General features: G+C 36.2%; 1 protein-coding gene across 1 annotated transcript; it reads right to left on the reverse strand.

Annotated features, from left to right (window-relative positions):
* Nucleotides 1–1,619: 1,619 nt before the first annotated feature.
* LOC100369351 (nuclear envelope integral membrane protein 1-like) lies at nucleotides 1,620–17,688 on the reverse strand. Its single transcript, XM_006825469.3, has 8 exons — nucleotides 17,559–17,688; nucleotides 16,972–17,090; nucleotides 13,310–13,544; nucleotides 12,119–12,191; nucleotides 11,612–11,705; nucleotides 7,684–8,039; nucleotides 5,258–5,419; nucleotides 1,620–4,043 (listed from the first exon to the last, which is right to left on the reverse strand). The coding sequence occupies exons 1-8, from the start codon at nucleotides 17,650–17,652 to the stop codon at nucleotides 3,881–3,883; spliced, it is 1,296 nt and encodes a 431-aa protein (XP_006825532.1). The 5' UTR covers nucleotides 17,653–17,688; the 3' UTR covers nucleotides 1,620–3,880.
* Nucleotides 17,689–18,861: the final 1,173 nt, after the last annotated feature.

Consider the following 18,861-nt stretch of genomic DNA (forward strand, 5'->3'; position numbering starts at 1 on the left):
ACAATACAGTTTTGTAATTTACAATTATCTCAGAATTAACTTTAATACAATTTATTGAATAAATGTATTCCCTAAAATATAGGCAATCAAGTGATCACACGAATGGAAACGCGTATATTATAAATACAATTATATAAACTCAGTTTATTTCCACAAGTAGTGCAATATACGAACATCGCGATGATTGCATATGTAACATATTTAAATGAAGAAACTCAACGAAACTCGGTGCAGTTGTATAGTATATAGAGTGACACAAATTCTGTTCGAACGTCTTTGTAATAACAAAGATAAGGTCATAATTACTAAACTATATCTATCACTATTGCGAATGTCACCAAGAATACAATGTCGTGCTTTTGTAAACAAATTTACATGATTGGGAACATTTCAATTTTTTTTTTAGAAATTGTCAAACTAATAAATGCCTTAAATACTAGTTTCCACATTTCTATATTACAACATGCTTACATAATACAATAACTTTCTTTGCCATCTATTCAGACAAACTAACGAGGTTTCAAAGATATTTAACGCAACAAAGCAAAACACATCGTCGGGTATACAATGTCACTACTACAGAAGGGGGCAAGGGAGATAGCTGGTACAGTTTACAGGAAATAAAAATGGCATTTTTGTGACGTCTTCACAAGAAACTAAATAAAAGTTCCATTTACAGTTAAAAAAATAGGTTTTTCCACTTTATAGATAAAATAAATTCCCAATTACAATTTACAACTTTAGAATATTTTTGATAATTTGCGTTTAAGAATCAAACTTGGAAATTGCGTACAAATTACGACATTTAATTTGGAAAATGCTTTATACGCTTACAAAAAACATAATATCTTAGTACAAATTACGGACGATTAAAATAGCTGATTACATTTTACATCTTGCCCATGTTTACAAATTTACGTTTTTTATTATTTATTTAAATTACATTACGAAAATAAAATAATTGGATAAAAAAAAAAATAAAAACCTTGCCGATCCCCACTACATTACAACGAATGTTACGTAAATGAATTGCGCCCTTGGACGGCGAGGCAGATCAAAGCCGTGCGTACCAGTCAGTAGAGGGCGATGTCATCAGTCAGATTCTCTCGTTCTGATTCTGAATATTTCAGAGTATTAGGCTATCACTCGCTGATATTTTGTATTTTATGAGCATGGAGTTACTTTTCTTCTGCAAATAATTCAACTAAATTCCTTAATTATGACGCGTTCTCAAATTTTCAAAGTGGGCACCTATTAAAAGAGAACACCGATACTCTCGTCACGTTCGCAGCGCAAGTACAACATTTGTGTTGATAAACATTGATTTTGCTACAATCCAATTCGCTTTTCTAATTAAATCACAACTTGCACTAATTATCGCCGGTGGCACTTAGATACCTTCCAATCATTTTTTTTGGACTTACAAGTCAGTGGGCGTGAGAAATTACGCTGAAATAAAATTTTATTTTTATTTCATTTTCGGCTCCTGTTCATTCGTCGGGTTCGCGAAACAAGGGATAATAAAAGTCTGGCCTTAGCAGTAATATATAACTATGTATTTTAAGTATTCAATAAACCAAAGTGCCACAATGCACCAATGAAAGAAAAAGACCTCATACTTTATAGTCATATAAAAAATATATTTTATTTCAGAACTTACAAATCAAAACGATTAAATATTAAAATTTAAGAAGCATACTAATTAAAGGCATTGACAATATCACATATGTATAACTGCATGAGCTGAAAATAACTGCACTGAACAAAGTACAACTGCAGGCAACTGTGCATAATTGAAACTGGGTTTCGATTGACACAGAATTTCATATGCAATACTGAAGATAGCATATGATTGACCCATTTATGGAGTGCTCTTGAATATAACTGACAACTTTGATGGCTGGTTCTAACATACAAGCCTTCACAGGTACAAAGAATATGGTATTTGTATGTAGGGCCTGAATTTCAGATTTGCGGATAAGACCCAACAAAATGTTGGAAGCAGTAGAATCTGATTATTAACCATAACCTAGGAATAATAACAATTTGTATTATTTAAATGAAGACTCCTACAGTAATGAGGCAATTATTGATATCTCCATAAGTTCAAGCTCTGTATGTGTGCATGTATGCATGTAGTAAATAGACCATTCCTAAAAGTTGCATCGCTCTATGGATGAAGCAGCTGCTGTGATATGACAGAGTTAGTGATGTGTCAATACTGTTTTAACCTGTAGTTGTCTACATTTTTCAAGATTTGTGTATTCTAATTAACAAACAACTACACATTTGCATCGTTTACACTTGCCTTCATCAGAGAAGCACTTCATTACTAGGCACAAACTATTAAAAAGATCTGTTCAGCAACATTGAACTATGACCTCAAAATTCCGATTTAAAAAAGATTGAAACAGACAAGCTTTAATGATATTACACATTGAAATTAACAGTAAAAGTGAGCACATTTAAAATAAACTACTACCTAAGGTAATTTTGTAATTCTGATATGCTGTTTGTAAACTATTCTTTTATTTTTGAAAATCTGGTTAAGGCCTGGGAAACTTTCAGCAAAAAGAAAACATTCTTGCATTAAAAAATCAAAATAAGTATTAACTAAGTAAAATAGCAACTGCAGCTTCTCATCTCGATTGTGGGGCTATAGAGTGCTTTCTCTGCATTCAAAACAAACACTATCATTTTCAAATACAACTTCATACCGATTAGATAACTTAAAACTCAAAATATTGGGGCAAATGTATTTTTTTTTATGGAAATCATGTTAGCCACCTCTATTATAGTATGATTGCAGCTATTAAAAATTGATCATACAACAGTGCTCCAATCTCCTAAATCCTTGCCAGTCACCTATATTTTACATTCTGTTTTGTTTCAAACCATGTGTTTTTTGAAGGAGATAATTATATGTACTATTGAATAAAAATGAAAAAATCATCACCCACAGGCACATGCTAACATGAATCTGAACAAATTATGATTTGTTCATAATGCTATCTTATCAGTTTGTGAAGTGGCTAAACACGTTACCAGTATTATTTAGCTTACAAAAACAATGTATTCGAATCACAGGCAATGAAGTAAAATTGATCCACTTCTAGCATCAGTTGCAATACTACTGAATTTCACAAAGAAAGTGTTTTTTCTGACATGATTGACTGGTGCGTGTTATTATGTGAAAATTGCCAGAAGCTGGTTTGACATTCAGAGTGTTCAACTATATTTTCATGAGGTCAACCAGTTTTCAGAGCGGTTTACAGACAAAAACCATTTTTATTTTTCATCTCTAAGTGGTGAACTGAACATGTACCATTGCGATTGATGTACTGTTACACAGGTTTTCAAACCTTTTATGGACTTTATAAAACCAATTTGTTTATGAATTTAAGAGCTGATTTAGTGACAAACGTATAAAAAGAAACATTTATCAGAAACCACACTGCACATCACATTTAATCGATATGGCACAATTGGTTTCAATCAAAGCCAGATGAAATAATTAGAAATTGCTGAGATTACTAGTTTTCAGACTTTTTCAAATTAAATTAATATTTCTCGTATATCAGACTTTTTCAGATTTTAAAAATTGCAAGAAAGTTAGATTATGACATTTTTAAGACAAGTAAGACTTTCAGTAAAATATAAAACATCTGTACATTAGACCTAGTTAGCTGTTCAAATTGTAGTAATTTTTACAAGTAAAGGAAGCAAGAACTCTTGGATACATCACTGATCACGTGCTGTTAAACACCCCACACAAATGATTTTGTTATTACGTCCACTGATTAATGTGTTGATCAAACCTGGCGAGTAAACACCGGGTACAGTTTAAAACAATATTGCACACAATTTAGTTGACAGTTGATTACATAGTATCTTCTGCACTGTCAGATGTCATAGGTGCTTCCATCTCTTCCTCCTCCTCGTCATCTTGTGGTAGATCAAATGAAATATCAGACTCCACTACATGCGCTGCATACTCGTTGTCTGTGATATGCAGCTCATCACCACTTACAAATTTAGCAAACCTGAAATTAAATTGTCAATTTGCAGGGCTTGGTTGAAAAAGAATTGAAAGATGGTTTACTTTCTGATTAACAAATACAAACTGTATAATTCAGGAAATAATAATTGTGTGGGCAAGGGTATATTTAGCTCAGACAATGTCTTTTCACTATTTTGATAACTGCAACACCAGAAGTTTTCCAGGAGTTTATTGCCTTAGTGTCAAAACTCTTATGACAAGTCATTGTTAGAATTAGTCCCTGTTGGAATTAGGGGAAATTAATTCATGTCAAAATTAATATTATAGACCAAAATCATAGTTAGTAATTGAGAATAAATAAATGGCTGGGTATCATGGACATGTATCTCAACATGTATAATGTTTGCATTAAATTTGAACAAAAACCAATAAATCACTATTTTAAAAAAACAAGGTCATCTTTGATCAGATTATGGAACAAACTGACATGAGCATGTATTACAATATGATGTATATGCCCAATATGAATGAAAATGGTCCCTAAGCTTTGGAGATACTGTAAAGGGGGTAATTATTCACTGTGTTTTAATTTAGCTTATTTCGCTGACTGGAAAAATGCGCTAAATTAAAACACAGTGAATATGTAAAATTTAGCATAGAACACATTATCTAAATGACAAAACCGTGAATTTAAAACCCACTGAATATGCCTGAAATGGTAAATCAGTGAAATTTAAACCCAGTGAAAATTAGTCATTTTACAGTACATTGTATATTAGAATGGCCAAAAAGCAAGACGGCCGCCAGTCGGTCATCTTTGATCCAATTGTAAAATAAATCGTCGCGGACATGTAATCTAAAATGTACAATGTACATACCAAATTTGAAGAAAAATTGACAAAGTATGCATGAGATAAAACGTTTTCAAAAAAGAAAATGGCTATTTTGGATTGTGCATATGTCCCAGATAAAGTACTAGGCACATGAACAGATTTGGTACACAGGATTCATAAATGGACGGACGGACGGACGGACGGACGGCTGGCTGGACAGAGACCAAATTATAAGTACCTAATGGTGATTTCAATAAACTTTGCAGCAGTGATGGCTTTCTATGCTATGCTCATTTTGCGGGACTCGCAGGCATTTTTCCACCTTACAAATTCCAGAACTTTTCAAGCATAGATCCCCTGACAGTATGAACCCCGATACCAACAAATCCCAAATTATGAACATTAAGAAAATCTAAATTTGTACCTTGATGGAGAATCCAACCTTGATATTACTTTCCAAGCATCACAGTCTGGACTTCTGCAATATTGCTTTAATTCTCTTAGAGCTTTTTGTGTTTCTCTGTGAGCTTGAATCATGTACTCCTCTTCTGTGAGCAGCCTGACTCGAGGAGGAAACCAGACTCTCCTTGAGAAAAGAAAAAAACGAATACAAGTTTGAAAAGATGGTGGGCACATTTAAATTTCAGGATCATGGTAAATAAATGCACAATTATTAAAGTGAAAGTCAATATTCAGTATGTGGAAATTAGTGATCAAGGTTGATAAATGGCTTAATAATTGACAAACATGTTATTTGACAGTGCACGGCCAACGGAATGATTTTAAAACACAATATACATCACCTGTTTCACATGCAAGTACTCATGTTTGTTTATGGAAATGTACTGTGCACACCATTTGCACTGTATGTGCACCACGTGTTAACAATAGCATATTTTGTGTGTGGCATCAAGATTTATTTATAAACTTTGCTGTCTAACACAGCAATAATTAATTTCCATTTGATCTGATGCTAAGTGTAAGAGGTCATGAGCTTATTTCACATTACACTCCTAAGCTCATTCATTGGTCAGATTCAATATGAATTGGCAGACATTTTTAGTTTGTGGCTAGATGTAGAGGGGACACAGATTTTTCATGCAGTTGTAAGCACTTGAAATAGTGTATGTAATATCAAAGCAATTGGAATTACGGTTTTTAACAAGAAGTCGAAAATATCACTTTTTACCAAAAATGACAAAAATATTCACCAAAATTAGAGAATTAAAGATATCATTACAAAATGAACAAATCTGAGAGAGATCCACATGTAGTACCTATATATGTAATATCAATGCAATAGGACTTGCGGTTTTTAACAAGAAGTCGAAAATATCACTTTTTACCAAAAATGACAAAAATATTCACCAAAATTAGAGAATTGAAGATATCATCATACAAATGAACAAATTTGAGAGTGGTCCACATGTAGTACCTATATATGTAATATCAAAGCAATTGGATTTGCCGTTTTTAACAAGAAGTCGAAAATATCACTTTTTACCAAAAATATTCACCAAAAATAGAGAATTTGAGATTTTGACATGTAATGAACCAATCTGAGAAAGAACCATCCAAGGTACTTGCATATCGAATTTGAAAACATTCTGACTTGTGGTTTTGAAGAAGAAGTTGAAATTGTAAAGTTGACAACGACGGATGACGACGACAGACGACGGTGGACAATCAGTAATATGAACAGCTCCGCTGTTTCGACTTTGTAGACAGTGAAGCTAAAAATTGCTGTATGCAAATATGTAAGATTATTGGTTTACAAATTACATATAATATATGAATAATTACATATAATTGAACGAGTTTGTTTTAGGCTCATAATCAAATTTATTTTTGCTGTCTTTTACAGAGTTATCAATGTATGTCTGCAATCATTTGAAAATTTGAAGCTGCAGTCAGTGAGCAGAAGTTGCCTTGTCTGACTTTGTCTTGATTTTACTGCAACAATCAGATCTTTTCTTATTTTAATGCGATATTCAATTTATTATGAAATTATATCCAAATCTACCAGTCTGCACCCCCCTGTTGATGAGGTCGGATTTCCAGCACTGTATGATGGGGAAAATACCCCGGAATTCCAACTGTATATGGAGAAACAGAATCTGGAAATCCAGACGAGTATGTAAAAAAAATTCCTGGAAATCCAGGCAGTTATGGCTACTAAATAAAATATGGCCTAGTTTATCTCGCCACATACCGGTTGATGAGGTTGGATTTCCAACAGTATGACTAAAAAAACTTGAAATTCTGACTGTATATGGTAGAAAAATTGGGCCAGTATGAAATAGTTATTACTGAAATTAGATAAGGATGGTGGGACGAATGAGCTCATCAACACCGTGAATCAGGACTAGTTTGGATTTCTATTATCAAATGGCCCATTATATACGACTAAGAATGTGGTGTATATGCGACAGAGTGCATGGCATGATCTTCTTTGCATGTGAAACAAGTGCATGCCCGGAAGAATTACAAGAGTTTGCTGGATGTGTGCCACACAAGTGTGTGACAGGGCCTAAATTTCTGTAAGGGAATACATACTGATTGCTTTCTTGATTCTCTTGAAATAATTCTCTCTCACATAAAATAATAATCATGTTGGTTTCAGGAGCAAAGCCAAACCATTGTTTAAGTCGGAATTCTCAAAGTTGAATTTGAAATCTAATATTGGTTCATCAAATGGAGATGAAAACCTAAACAAACTATCTGTATATTTTCATACAAGTCATTAATACTGTATTTACCCTATATATTTTTTTTTTGCTTAGAACATGTGTCAGTGCTGACCAATCAGCAATATAGGTTATTAATGGTCAATAGTGAAATGAAACTTACCATCGCCGATGGATAGCATGCATAAATGATTTCTTAGGTAGAATTGTCCAGAGCCACAGAGCAATAATAACACTCACTGAGACTTCTGGAATCTGAGTTCCATTGAATATCAGCAACCAAGAACACAGCCATATACTCCATTGTATCAAATTCAACGTCCTTCGCTCTTTTACGGGGCCGTATCGATAACATACCGCAAAACTGATCAGTGCTGCTAATGCTATGTATGCAAATATAACCCTCATGTATGTACTTTCTGGCAGCACTCTGTCAATAATTATCTTTTTCCAAAGCCATGAGAAGAAATAAGCGGAGAATGACCATCCAAATGTAACAAAAACAACAGAAGCCTTCCTCTGTGAAGAGAAGAGTAATATAGTCATGCATAATTTATTTATTATGAATCTAGAAAGAGAGAAAATTGTTTCATTTTATGCGCAATTCTTGTTTAGTGTAACATTTTGTAAATTGTTATGTATCAGGTGATAATCTTTATAAGACATGAGCAACTCCAACTGTCAAAACAAAACCAAATTGTGATTTTACAGAATTACTCTTACGAATCATTAGCTAATTTATGCTAATTATGTGTTGCGTTTAAGTGTGTTGATGAACACGCATTTACAACTGCTGATGGTTTTCAAAATTTTTGGAAATATCATTCTTTTTACTGATATTTTTTTTCAACATAAACTTTATAAGTTACTGTTATTGCACCATGCAAGTAATTTAGTCAGAGGGTTCTCCGAACCCGCCTATTCACATAGTTCATACCCACCATGGACTCCGGTCTGTCAAAATGACTATTTTGAACTATAGGCATTAATCAGCGATTCTGCCAATGATGGAGAGATAAAATCTAGGTCAGGGGAAGTCCTATGACCCCAAGATTTTTTTCTCTTACGACACGAAACACGTGACCAAGGTAATGTGGCGGTGCCATCATCTCCTGATATTCACTCTGGTTCCTTTCTCTCCACACCAAGGACTGAACCAATGCTACGGAAAGAGTGGGTTGGTTGGTTGGGGGGGGGGGGGGGCTAGAGTCTATAGTGGGTATGAACTATGTGAATAGGCGGGTTTGAAGAACCCTCTGCCTAAATTCACTACGTTCAGTTACCCACCATAGACTTCAGTCAGTCAAAATGACTATTTTGAACTGTAGGCCGATAGGTGGTGGGTTTTCCGAGCAAACAGAAAATGATGAAAGTCTTTTTTCCCAATCCGGGATGATACACTCTACAACTACCACTCATCACCTAGCTAAGACCCCAAAAGAGGGTGTTGTCTTATCTTGCCTGTGCTGTCCCCGGAGCAAAAAGCCAAAAATGCTGCTATGGTGACAGGGTTTGGTGTGCCCAGGAAATCTAAATACCGAAACAGTTCTGCATGAGGACATAGGCCGAAAAGCGAGACATGGAAACTTCCAAGGAGTGTTGACGGTAGAGAAATCTGTCCGCAAAGATGCTGAGACCGACTTATAGCCCAGGGACCCTTGTGGTCATTCAGGCTGAGTCAGCAACCAGACTCTGACCCACTATGACGGGACCCAACCTAAAGAGGCCCTCCTCAATGGATTGGGTGTCTCTTAGGTAGTAGTAGTTGATAAAGACATTTTGCGTTCTCCAGAAGCCGGCCCTCAGTATATGTTAGAGGGGGGCGGCTGACGCTAGCGCTGGTAATCGCACACCTCATACTTGGTGTTTCTGCAAGCTCTGTGTTGAGGAAGTTAAAGTATTATAGAGCTCTAATACAGTTGCAGTAATCCACCTGGCGATGGAAGTTGGGGAGGACAGCCTATCCTGCCTGCCTGGAACGTAACACAAAAACATGTACTTGGCACCCCGTCTCGAATCCCTAGTACGGTTTTAGTAACAACTCGAACCGGGCAGAGAAGCAATTCCTCTTGATCCTCCGGGCCGACAATATTTGACAGCCAGGGGAGAACGATCGACTGAGGATCGTGTCCTGGGATTTGGTTCTTGGTAAGAAACCCGATTCGTGTCTTTAGCACAACTTGATTGTCCATAATGGGGGCACACTCGTTCGAGAAAGACAATGCCCCTCGTTCTGACCAACACCTACCTGAGGCGAGGGCCTTCCACGTCAAAAAAATTTAGTGGTGCTGATCGGAGAGGCTCAATACAACTAACAAATCCCAGTTGGGGCTTTCCCTTGTTCGGGGTCTCGGCCTCTGATTATGGAAAGCAGTAAATAGTCTCCCAATCGGCTAGTCCATGGAACGCAGCCGTCCCCCTTTACCCGGTTTGCAAAACAGAAATTTGTGGTACCGGGATCTGGGGAAGCAGCTTTGGGATCAGGTTGGAGGCATTTGGTCTTATCCCTCACACTTTGGGGTCTGATCCCGAAACGACACCGACCAGGTAGCGTTTAGTCCAGCGAATAGTGTTGCATAAGATTTACTCCACCCACCAACGTCCGCCCATCAACACCGTCCGCCCATCAACACCATCCGCGCATCCTGTGCCCCACTCAACACTCGGCTGGACAGGGAGAGACGTGCCAACAGGGTTGCTTTGGATCCAGGCGCCTGTGATCCCATAAGAGTTGAAGCAACTGTAAGTGGTTGCCTTAGGATCGAGGGTGGGGGTATATACATTGTATCACTAGGATCGATGATACTCAGCATCACCCCAACGACGTGGCTCACCGAGGCGCAACGTGTGCCCTGACCTGAGAGCCCTGCCCCGAAATCGGAGGCTTGGCTGCCAGCATCCCCATTGGCATTCAGTGCCTGAGGTCCCAGAGAAGACCCGGTGCAACTAGCCTGAGCCTAGCAACTCACTTTAACAGATTTTTACTGGACGCGCGACCTTGCTATGAAAATACGAGCGACACGGTCAGTCTCAGCAATTTTGCATGGCTCTGAAAAACATCCCAGGCCTCAGAACTCTAGTGAATACTTACGCAAGGCAAAAACCCAAACCTTGCACGCAGTCATGGCAAAATAGCATTTCAGATGCGGGTTATATGCTGGTAAATTCTGATTAAAACCACTGCACAGTTGCCTCGAAAAACGAGGAGACAAAACTGGCGGCGAGCCTCTGGTGCTGTCATTACATCTATCTATTTCTAAATACATTGGTAAAACTTAAAAATGAACACGACATGCAGGAGGGAAGCGAAATACAGTTGGAAAAGGTGACGCAAAGAAACCAACAACGTGGATAAATTGTGTCGCAGTGTTTGTTTTTCTTTGTTACACATGTACATACAATGGGGGAAATCGACATGGGGGTGAAAATAATAAAAAAAACTTATCCTACCAGCCACAGTGTCGGCTACCGTGGCGGCGGTAGCAACTCAAGCCAAAAACTTGGACAGGAAAATGCAGGCTTTCCAGGCAGAGCTGCTAGACTTCATCCCCGTCGGTGAAGAGATAAAGAAAGAGTGAATATGAGGGGATGACGGTCACGTAGTTTGTGGCGTAAGGGAAAAAAATCTTGGGGTCATGGGGCTTCCCCTGACCTAGATTTTATCTCTCCGTCATTGGCAGAATACCAGATTAATGCCTACAGTTCAAAATAGTCATTTTGACTGACCGGAGTCTATGGTGGGTAATTGAACGTAGTGAATTTTTGTAATCCAGTCTGAAATTCTCAGATTACAGTAATAAAAACACTATTGCTGTACAACTTGTTTTTTTCGTGTACCATTTGAACACACACAGAATAATCACATTTAATACACCATAGACCTTACCACAATACCAAATTGTAGCGCATTATGAGATAGCTTTGACCGAATCAAACACAACCTACATTAACTATCCCACAATGCACTAAAATTTAGAATTGGTATATGGCCTATGGTCATGTGATAAAATGTAAAACACATTGTTTGTCTACCTTAAATTCCAATGTGTGCTGAGCACAGACTGTAATTTAAGTATTTTGTGTTTACTTACTGCAGGTACAAACTTTCCAAGGACATAAACAACTATAAGTAGAGAGAGAACAACACCAGCTGACACCCCCGTACTATAGTAGAATAGAGCACTCCTGCATGGAAACATTAAAGATTCGTGTGATTTAAAGGCAATCTAGTGCAAACACCATTAATCCAAGATAGAAAGACAGTGCTACTCTATACCATATTTGCTCTATTTGAGGTGCATCTTAAAAAGAAACACTTATCAGTTGCATTTATTGTATACTTAATTTGAACATAGACACAGCTCTTTTATTTACAGAAGTGCATGTGCTATCTACAAACGAAAGACAGCATTTTTCCTAGTACTCCACCACTTAAACAAGCAGATGAACTACAAATATAGCAAATATGATGAACACATTTTGATTCATTTTACATTTAGAGATAAAGAGACCATTCAAAAAAATGTAATTATTATATAATTTAAATTAAAGGCAGGGTGGAACAGACAGGAAACGCATGCATATATTTTTATACTCACTTGCTAAGCCGGTTTGCTTGAAAAAACAAGATTAACCCTAAAATGAAGAGACCAAGGTACCTTGGATCAATCACTGTGAACAAATAAGAACAAAATAAAATAAGAACAGTGCATGGAAGCAAATGTCACTATGGTGTCCATAAAACTTAGTGATTTTCCACACAAATATAAGTAGATCCCAAATACACGTATATCTCCATACAAAAATAATGTAAACATTATACGCAAGTGTTCCAAATATAGACATCTGTACAGCATTCCATTCACTAAGTGCCTAGGTGCATTGCTAGTAATATCTCATTCCCCATTCAGATTTATAAAACATCCCATAATATGGGATGTCATAGACATCTATGTATCATTCCTCACTAAAAGTATATATGCCTAGATACACTGCTAGTAATATCTTATTATCGATTTAGATTTATGCAAACATCACATACTGGTACCATGGGATGTGATTGACATCTATGTGGTATTTCACTTTCTATAATCTAGGTACAGTGCTAGTAATATCTCTGATTTATGTAGTGTCACATACTGAGATGTCATAAGGCATCTTTTTTCGAAATAAAATGTATTTATTAGCCAGTTTGAAAGGTGCATGCAGGTAATAACTGCAATAAGTAATTGCTAAAGTTATGACATTTTCAAAAAATCAATCAAAGTTATGCTCAAATAAATGACCACAGAGGAAAATTCCAAAGATTGTACACAAGTATTGGTAGGTCTCATACTTATAAATAAATAGAATTCCATACAACATTCCAAGAGTAAATGCAGAAGTTCACACATAACAAATTTAATAAAGTCTGAATGTCCTATCGCATCTATAGAAAATAATCAGAGTGGACAATTTCACAACAAGTTTTTTATCCTAGCTGTTTTGAAAAAAACATTGCCTATTTAAATAACCAGTTGCAGTTGCATGTCATTTGATCCAAATACTCTTGAAACCTATTTCCAAATTATTGTGATATTATAACTATCATATTTCAATGCTTCAAACCTAGTGTTTTAGCAAACTTCTGTTTCAGAACATCAACTATTTTGGCTACACGAGAAATTAATTCACCAAGAAAATATAGTGCTACATTCATTCCATAATCGTGGAAAGTAGTAGGACTCACTTTTATTTACAGGTATCAATATAGATTCAATATGTACAGAAGAAAAGTAAAATAAACATACTTCGTAACTTTGTCTTGATAGTTGTGTTACTGCCCTCCAGTCCAAAGCAGGTCTTGGTAAAAGGGGAGAGTTTCAAGTGTTCTGTTGATGGATGGTACGACGAAACACTTAGCCATAATTGTTTCCACGCTTGTGTCAATGGGTTAGGTGTTCCTTTTAAAATATGTACCATGGTTTCATTCTCGGCTACAATTAGATTATAATTATTGACCCCTGACACTGGGTTGAATGACACCTGTGATATAAAAAAAATGGGTGGCAAAAACTGAACAAAAACAAGTCATTGTCAATGACATAGTCCCTGTATTGATAAATATAGATGCAAAATATATGTATGACCTAATGTGTGACATATGTGCAAAGTTTAAACTTGAACTCAATGGAACTGCATTTGTTTTAGAGAAGATGCTTGCCAGTCAGCCAAAGCATATGTGAGATATGGCTGGATGCATGCATGCATGCTCACACATTGAGGTCAATCCATAAGTTTTCGGACTTTGTTTGAACAGGGATAAACAAGATGGTTTTAAGAAGCTTTCAACCAAATAGAAAAAAAAATATTAATTTTGGTATACTAAATTTCTTCCAATTATTTTTACATGAATAAAATTTTAATTGTCAAAGGAAAAATTAATGAAAAAGACTGGCAAAACATATTACATGTATGCTCCAAGATGTAAAAGCTCCACAAATGTAGGAGAATGCAATTTAGGTTTTTTTTATAAACAGTTCCAGTGTTCTCCCCAGAAAAATGTCTCAGAATAAGGACAGGCTTGCATGGATAAAATTGTGTCTTTATTTTTCAACAAATTTATGTACAAGATTACATAAATCTGCTGCTGTGTGCTTTCTATGTAATGTTGATTCTTCTGACTTTCATGGAAGCCTAGTGGTCTGCAGCATTTGAGAACGCCGTGATTTTCTTTGCTTCCCACTTCTAATGACACATGGCCTTCTTGTGCATCTCCGAGTGTGCGCGTTTATCGATAGCATATTTCGTAATAATTATACATGGCATAGAATTCCACACCAAAGAACTATTTCTGGATGATTTTAAGTTGAATTTTCCATGTATGTGACACAGCATTTCTAAAATATAAGAAATAGTGGCGAATCAATACATGTATTTAAAACATATCATCACGATCAACACGAAAATAAACAAATTGCTGCCATTTTGAAAAGTCGCTAAACTTTATTAAAATCTAAAAAATTGCCACGATAAAATTTACCCAACTATTTCAAAACACAATACTAGTATCAGTTATTTTGATAAATTATCGCCAACAATTTTTGAACTTCCAGAAAGAAAAGGCATTTCCAAAAAAAATGTTTTGATGATCATCAAAAAATGAAGCCATACAAAAGTTCACTAAACTAGGTCAAAATACGCTAAGTAAAACGCTACAAATAAATACTTTTTTTACCTTTGCTATCAGATGTTTCTCTTAGCCACGTATATTTTGTTGTCCATTGTGCATCAAATCCAGACTTTCTTTTCTTTGCACCTTTTGTTGTAACATCATCTTGGACACGTTTAGTACCACAGCCGACAGGGGTACCGGCGATCGCATTGCTGGTGGGTTTATCGCTTGGAACCTGGGGCCCAGCAGAGCGTTCTACGTGGAACCACAATGTAATATATTTCTGCTGCTTGACATCGTTGCTTCTTCCAGCCAAATATGCTACTGAGAAAATGCTCGCGATTACCCCCATTAAATAGGGCGAAAGTGTTTATTGTCAAAGTACAAAGCTGTATTAGTCCATTGTCTTTGCGAAATCACAGTTTCCATTCACACCCGATTTGGCTCACAGTACCGGACGCTGATGACGCTGACTAACAGGTTCGCACATGTATTTACAAGCTAAAACAAAGAGTAACAGAAAATGCCATAGAGTAGCAGGCAATCTCTCAGAGAAGCTGCATAAATAATAGAGTAGCCGCCCCGCTACGCTAAATCGCTTTGGGGAGAACACTGCTATTTTCATTCACTTGATATCAGTATTATGTAGACCACCATCTTGATTCTCCCGCAAAGGATTATGGGTAAAGTACTGTAAAAGGGTTAATTATTCACTGGGTCAACAAGACTGTTGAACACAAGCACCTGTGGACCTTAACCAAGGTTTCCCAAAGTCACTTTCTTTTTTCTTTTTCTTTTTCGCTTTCTTTTTTTTTCATCGTCATTTCGTTAGCAAAATAGAATAAGTTTGGAAAAATAAAATAATTGAAAAGAAAGTTGCGTAAAGTTATCATGGAAGGTAAAAAGAGAGGAGATAGGACGCTACTGTTCTCCCTTGTTCGATGATCGTTTCGAGTTATTTACTTGGTAAACAATTCCGTAATGCGATTATGTGAATAATTAATATTCGGGTCGGCTCAATTCGAACATAACAAATCTTGCTGCACCAGTAAAACTATCAAGCAAGACAGCAACATAACCATAACCCAACATCTTTCCCTATTTGAGTATTTCAATCGCGGACAATAACTGTAAAAATCTTTAAAATAAAATGAAAAATATGTATTTATATGCTCATATCAGAAAACCGACACAACAATAACTGTTCGTGATCACACCAGGGTTCTAACATCGCACCACCTTCCATATGATCACACACACAAGGTATTTATAAGTATATTTGTTGTGTCGAGGCGGTAACAAAATGGCGAAACTATTGCGAAAAAATCTCGTTTTTTTCACCATTGCATATCACCGCATACAAACAAGACAAAGCTTACCTGAAAGTGCCTGACATAAAGTCCCACTTGAGCTTTTTAAATACCTGGGAGACAACCGGGTGTGTAGTTTTTTTGTCTTTAAAAATGGAACAAGTTTACGTGCAGAGATCGAGCAGTGTATCATCCGCTCACGCTGGAAAACAACTGACGAGTGTTTCGTTTCTGGTGTCAGACCTTGTCAATAACCTATGACGTCACGTGAACCTTTCTGCGCATACACTCTTCCGTCTCATCGATGATGCGCAGTGCCACTCGTGGCGGTGATTTTTTTTTTCCAGTCACGAAAAATGTGACTTCATCCCATTTCGCTGAGTAAATAAGCGGTACTGGTGACGGGGTAAAACGAAATATATACAATAGCAATAAGGCGATATTGTCAGCTTGAAACAAAAGAAATAAATCGGATTAAAAGTCATCCTATCTCCTCTCTTTTTACCTTCCATGACAGTTATGACTCATGTTTTTCCGACTAACGCTTGACTGACAATAATGCTGACATGGAACGTAGGATAAACACACATTGTTTGCGACAGGAAGCTTATCACCCTTTATGGTAGAATCGTCAACAACAGATAAACATTATGCAAATATCCATGAAACGGAAGTTGCAGTTATTTGTGTTACATGTAGCATTTAAAACACTAATTTGAGCAGCGTCTTTCCGAAATTTTGATCTTTTGAAAAGCCGGGATGATGTATCAGGGTGAAAAGTAACCGTTTTATGAATTTTTGAAAAATCTAGAAAAAAATGAAAATTTCTCTTTTGGCTACCTTAAATGCTGTCCAAAAGTTTCGTGAAGCATACTGACATGTAGTTGAAACACCCTCTGCTACGAAACACCGGGCAAGACCTAGCAATCATTGCTGAAGCTGAATTCAAATTTATTTAGTAAGTAAAATTAAATACCTACATACATACCTCCACACTACCAAAAATATAAGCATATTTGGAGAGTGTACTAGTATCACCCGGATAGCAGTATACAACAAATTCATTATCACCAACAGTGATTTCTTTATTCAGCTCAAGTACTTTAACTACGGATTAGATAGAAAGTTATTTACAATAAACCGTAAAATTATGTATGTTACACAGATATCATTCGAATATCGTTTGAAATAAATAGAACACGTGACACCTCTCACCAGCTCCTTGTACTCACGCAAACACACACATGTGCTATTTCCGTGTATTGAATACGTTGGCAATGATTGAAAACACCAGAAAGGGACAAGTTTAAATGTTTGTATTAACACAACATAAACGGAACAATCTCACAGTGAATATATGTTTATAGACGACTTGGGCCACACCCACATCGGGGTGTCGTACTTAGCAGAGCAGTCGCTTCGCTGCTATCTATTGAAAGTAAGCCTCAAAGACCCGTTGGATTCATGTATGATTTATCACGTGAAACTTTTTTCGTTTACAAAAGTAATTCAAATACAGGTTCTACGTTATATTTCGGCGTACCAGGCTCTGGTAATGACCATTTAAATACTCACACTTTTTCCCGTTATGTTGAAATTCGGCAAACGAATTGTAAAAACTGCAAAGTATGACGGAAACAGACAGCAGCCTGCAGACAGCTAGCGCCATCTTTGTTGTGTGTTGGCTGGTTATTTCTTAGCTCCTAAACCGCAATTGAAAACAAAATCAACGTTGTAGGTCATCGTTGGCGGTGTTTAAGGAATTGAAAAATGTTACAAAAAGGCCAATAATAACATCCAACATTCCTGTGTTGTATTTATTAATTCTACATGTATTTACTTTCTGGGGGGAAATCACTGGCAGCTCTCAGATAGTATGGCGTTATAATTACTGGGCGTCTGATGATACCTTATAATAAAATAAAAAAGTCACGTTTTCTGGTTTGTAATATCATCATGCGTTCACTGTGATATGTGCTTCTGTTTACCACGGCGACCTTGACAATTTTCTATACCCAATCTGATTAAAATAAGTTCCTGTTTTTTTATATAATTATAGTTATTTTTGACGTTAAGTAAGTATTAACATAAATAATAATAAATCAAATAAAATAAATAATAAAAATTATTAATAATAATAATAAATATTGTTTTTAAGTTGCCGGAAATGACCAAACCTTGACAAAATTGCGATTTTTGAAACCTTTTTTCATTTGTTCCTATGGTAAATTGGTTTCGTTGTATCCCAAAATGTTACGTATGGTCAACAAATTATATGTTGTTACAGAATGGGTGCTTATAGTTGTTCTAAATTCTGTAACGATTACATTTTGTTATAAATGAATGCTTCAAAGTGAATTATGATAAAAAGCGTTCCTAAAGGAATTAAATTGTTACCTGTTCTCTGACACTGATTCTTCAAAAAAATATTTCATAATGGGTAACACCTATAAACAGAAAAATAATCATAATTACTTAAAGCGAACCTAAATGCGGCCTTAATTTATAGTTGTGTATATTCTAAACTGTATTCGAAATAATATTGCAGTGGTTTAATTTTGTTTTAATTATAACTGTAGCTTGGATAGGCATTTGAAGTGCTTGCAATTAAACACCATGGAGGCCATTCATGGAGGGGAATAAATAAGGCACGAACATATTTAACATCCGGGTACTTTTCAAAGCTATGACGTTTTAGTATCTGATCGCATTCGTATACGCTATTGTACATAGCCGTTCATGCTGCCAAGCACTGTGTACTACTAGTATAAACTCAACTTGTATATGCACAATGTGCTTTTTAAAACTTGGGTTAGAGCCTTATGCGTTTGAACCACAGTATTCTGAGAGTGAAAGCCCAATTACGTTGAAGTACCGT

Source organism: Saccoglossus kowalevskii, chromosome 21, assembly GCF_978046115.1.
Source record: "Saccoglossus kowalevskii chromosome 21, keSacKowa6.1, whole genome shotgun sequence".
In the NCBI taxonomy this organism is placed as follows: Eukaryota; Metazoa; Hemichordata; class Enteropneusta; family Harrimaniidae; genus Saccoglossus; species Saccoglossus kowalevskii.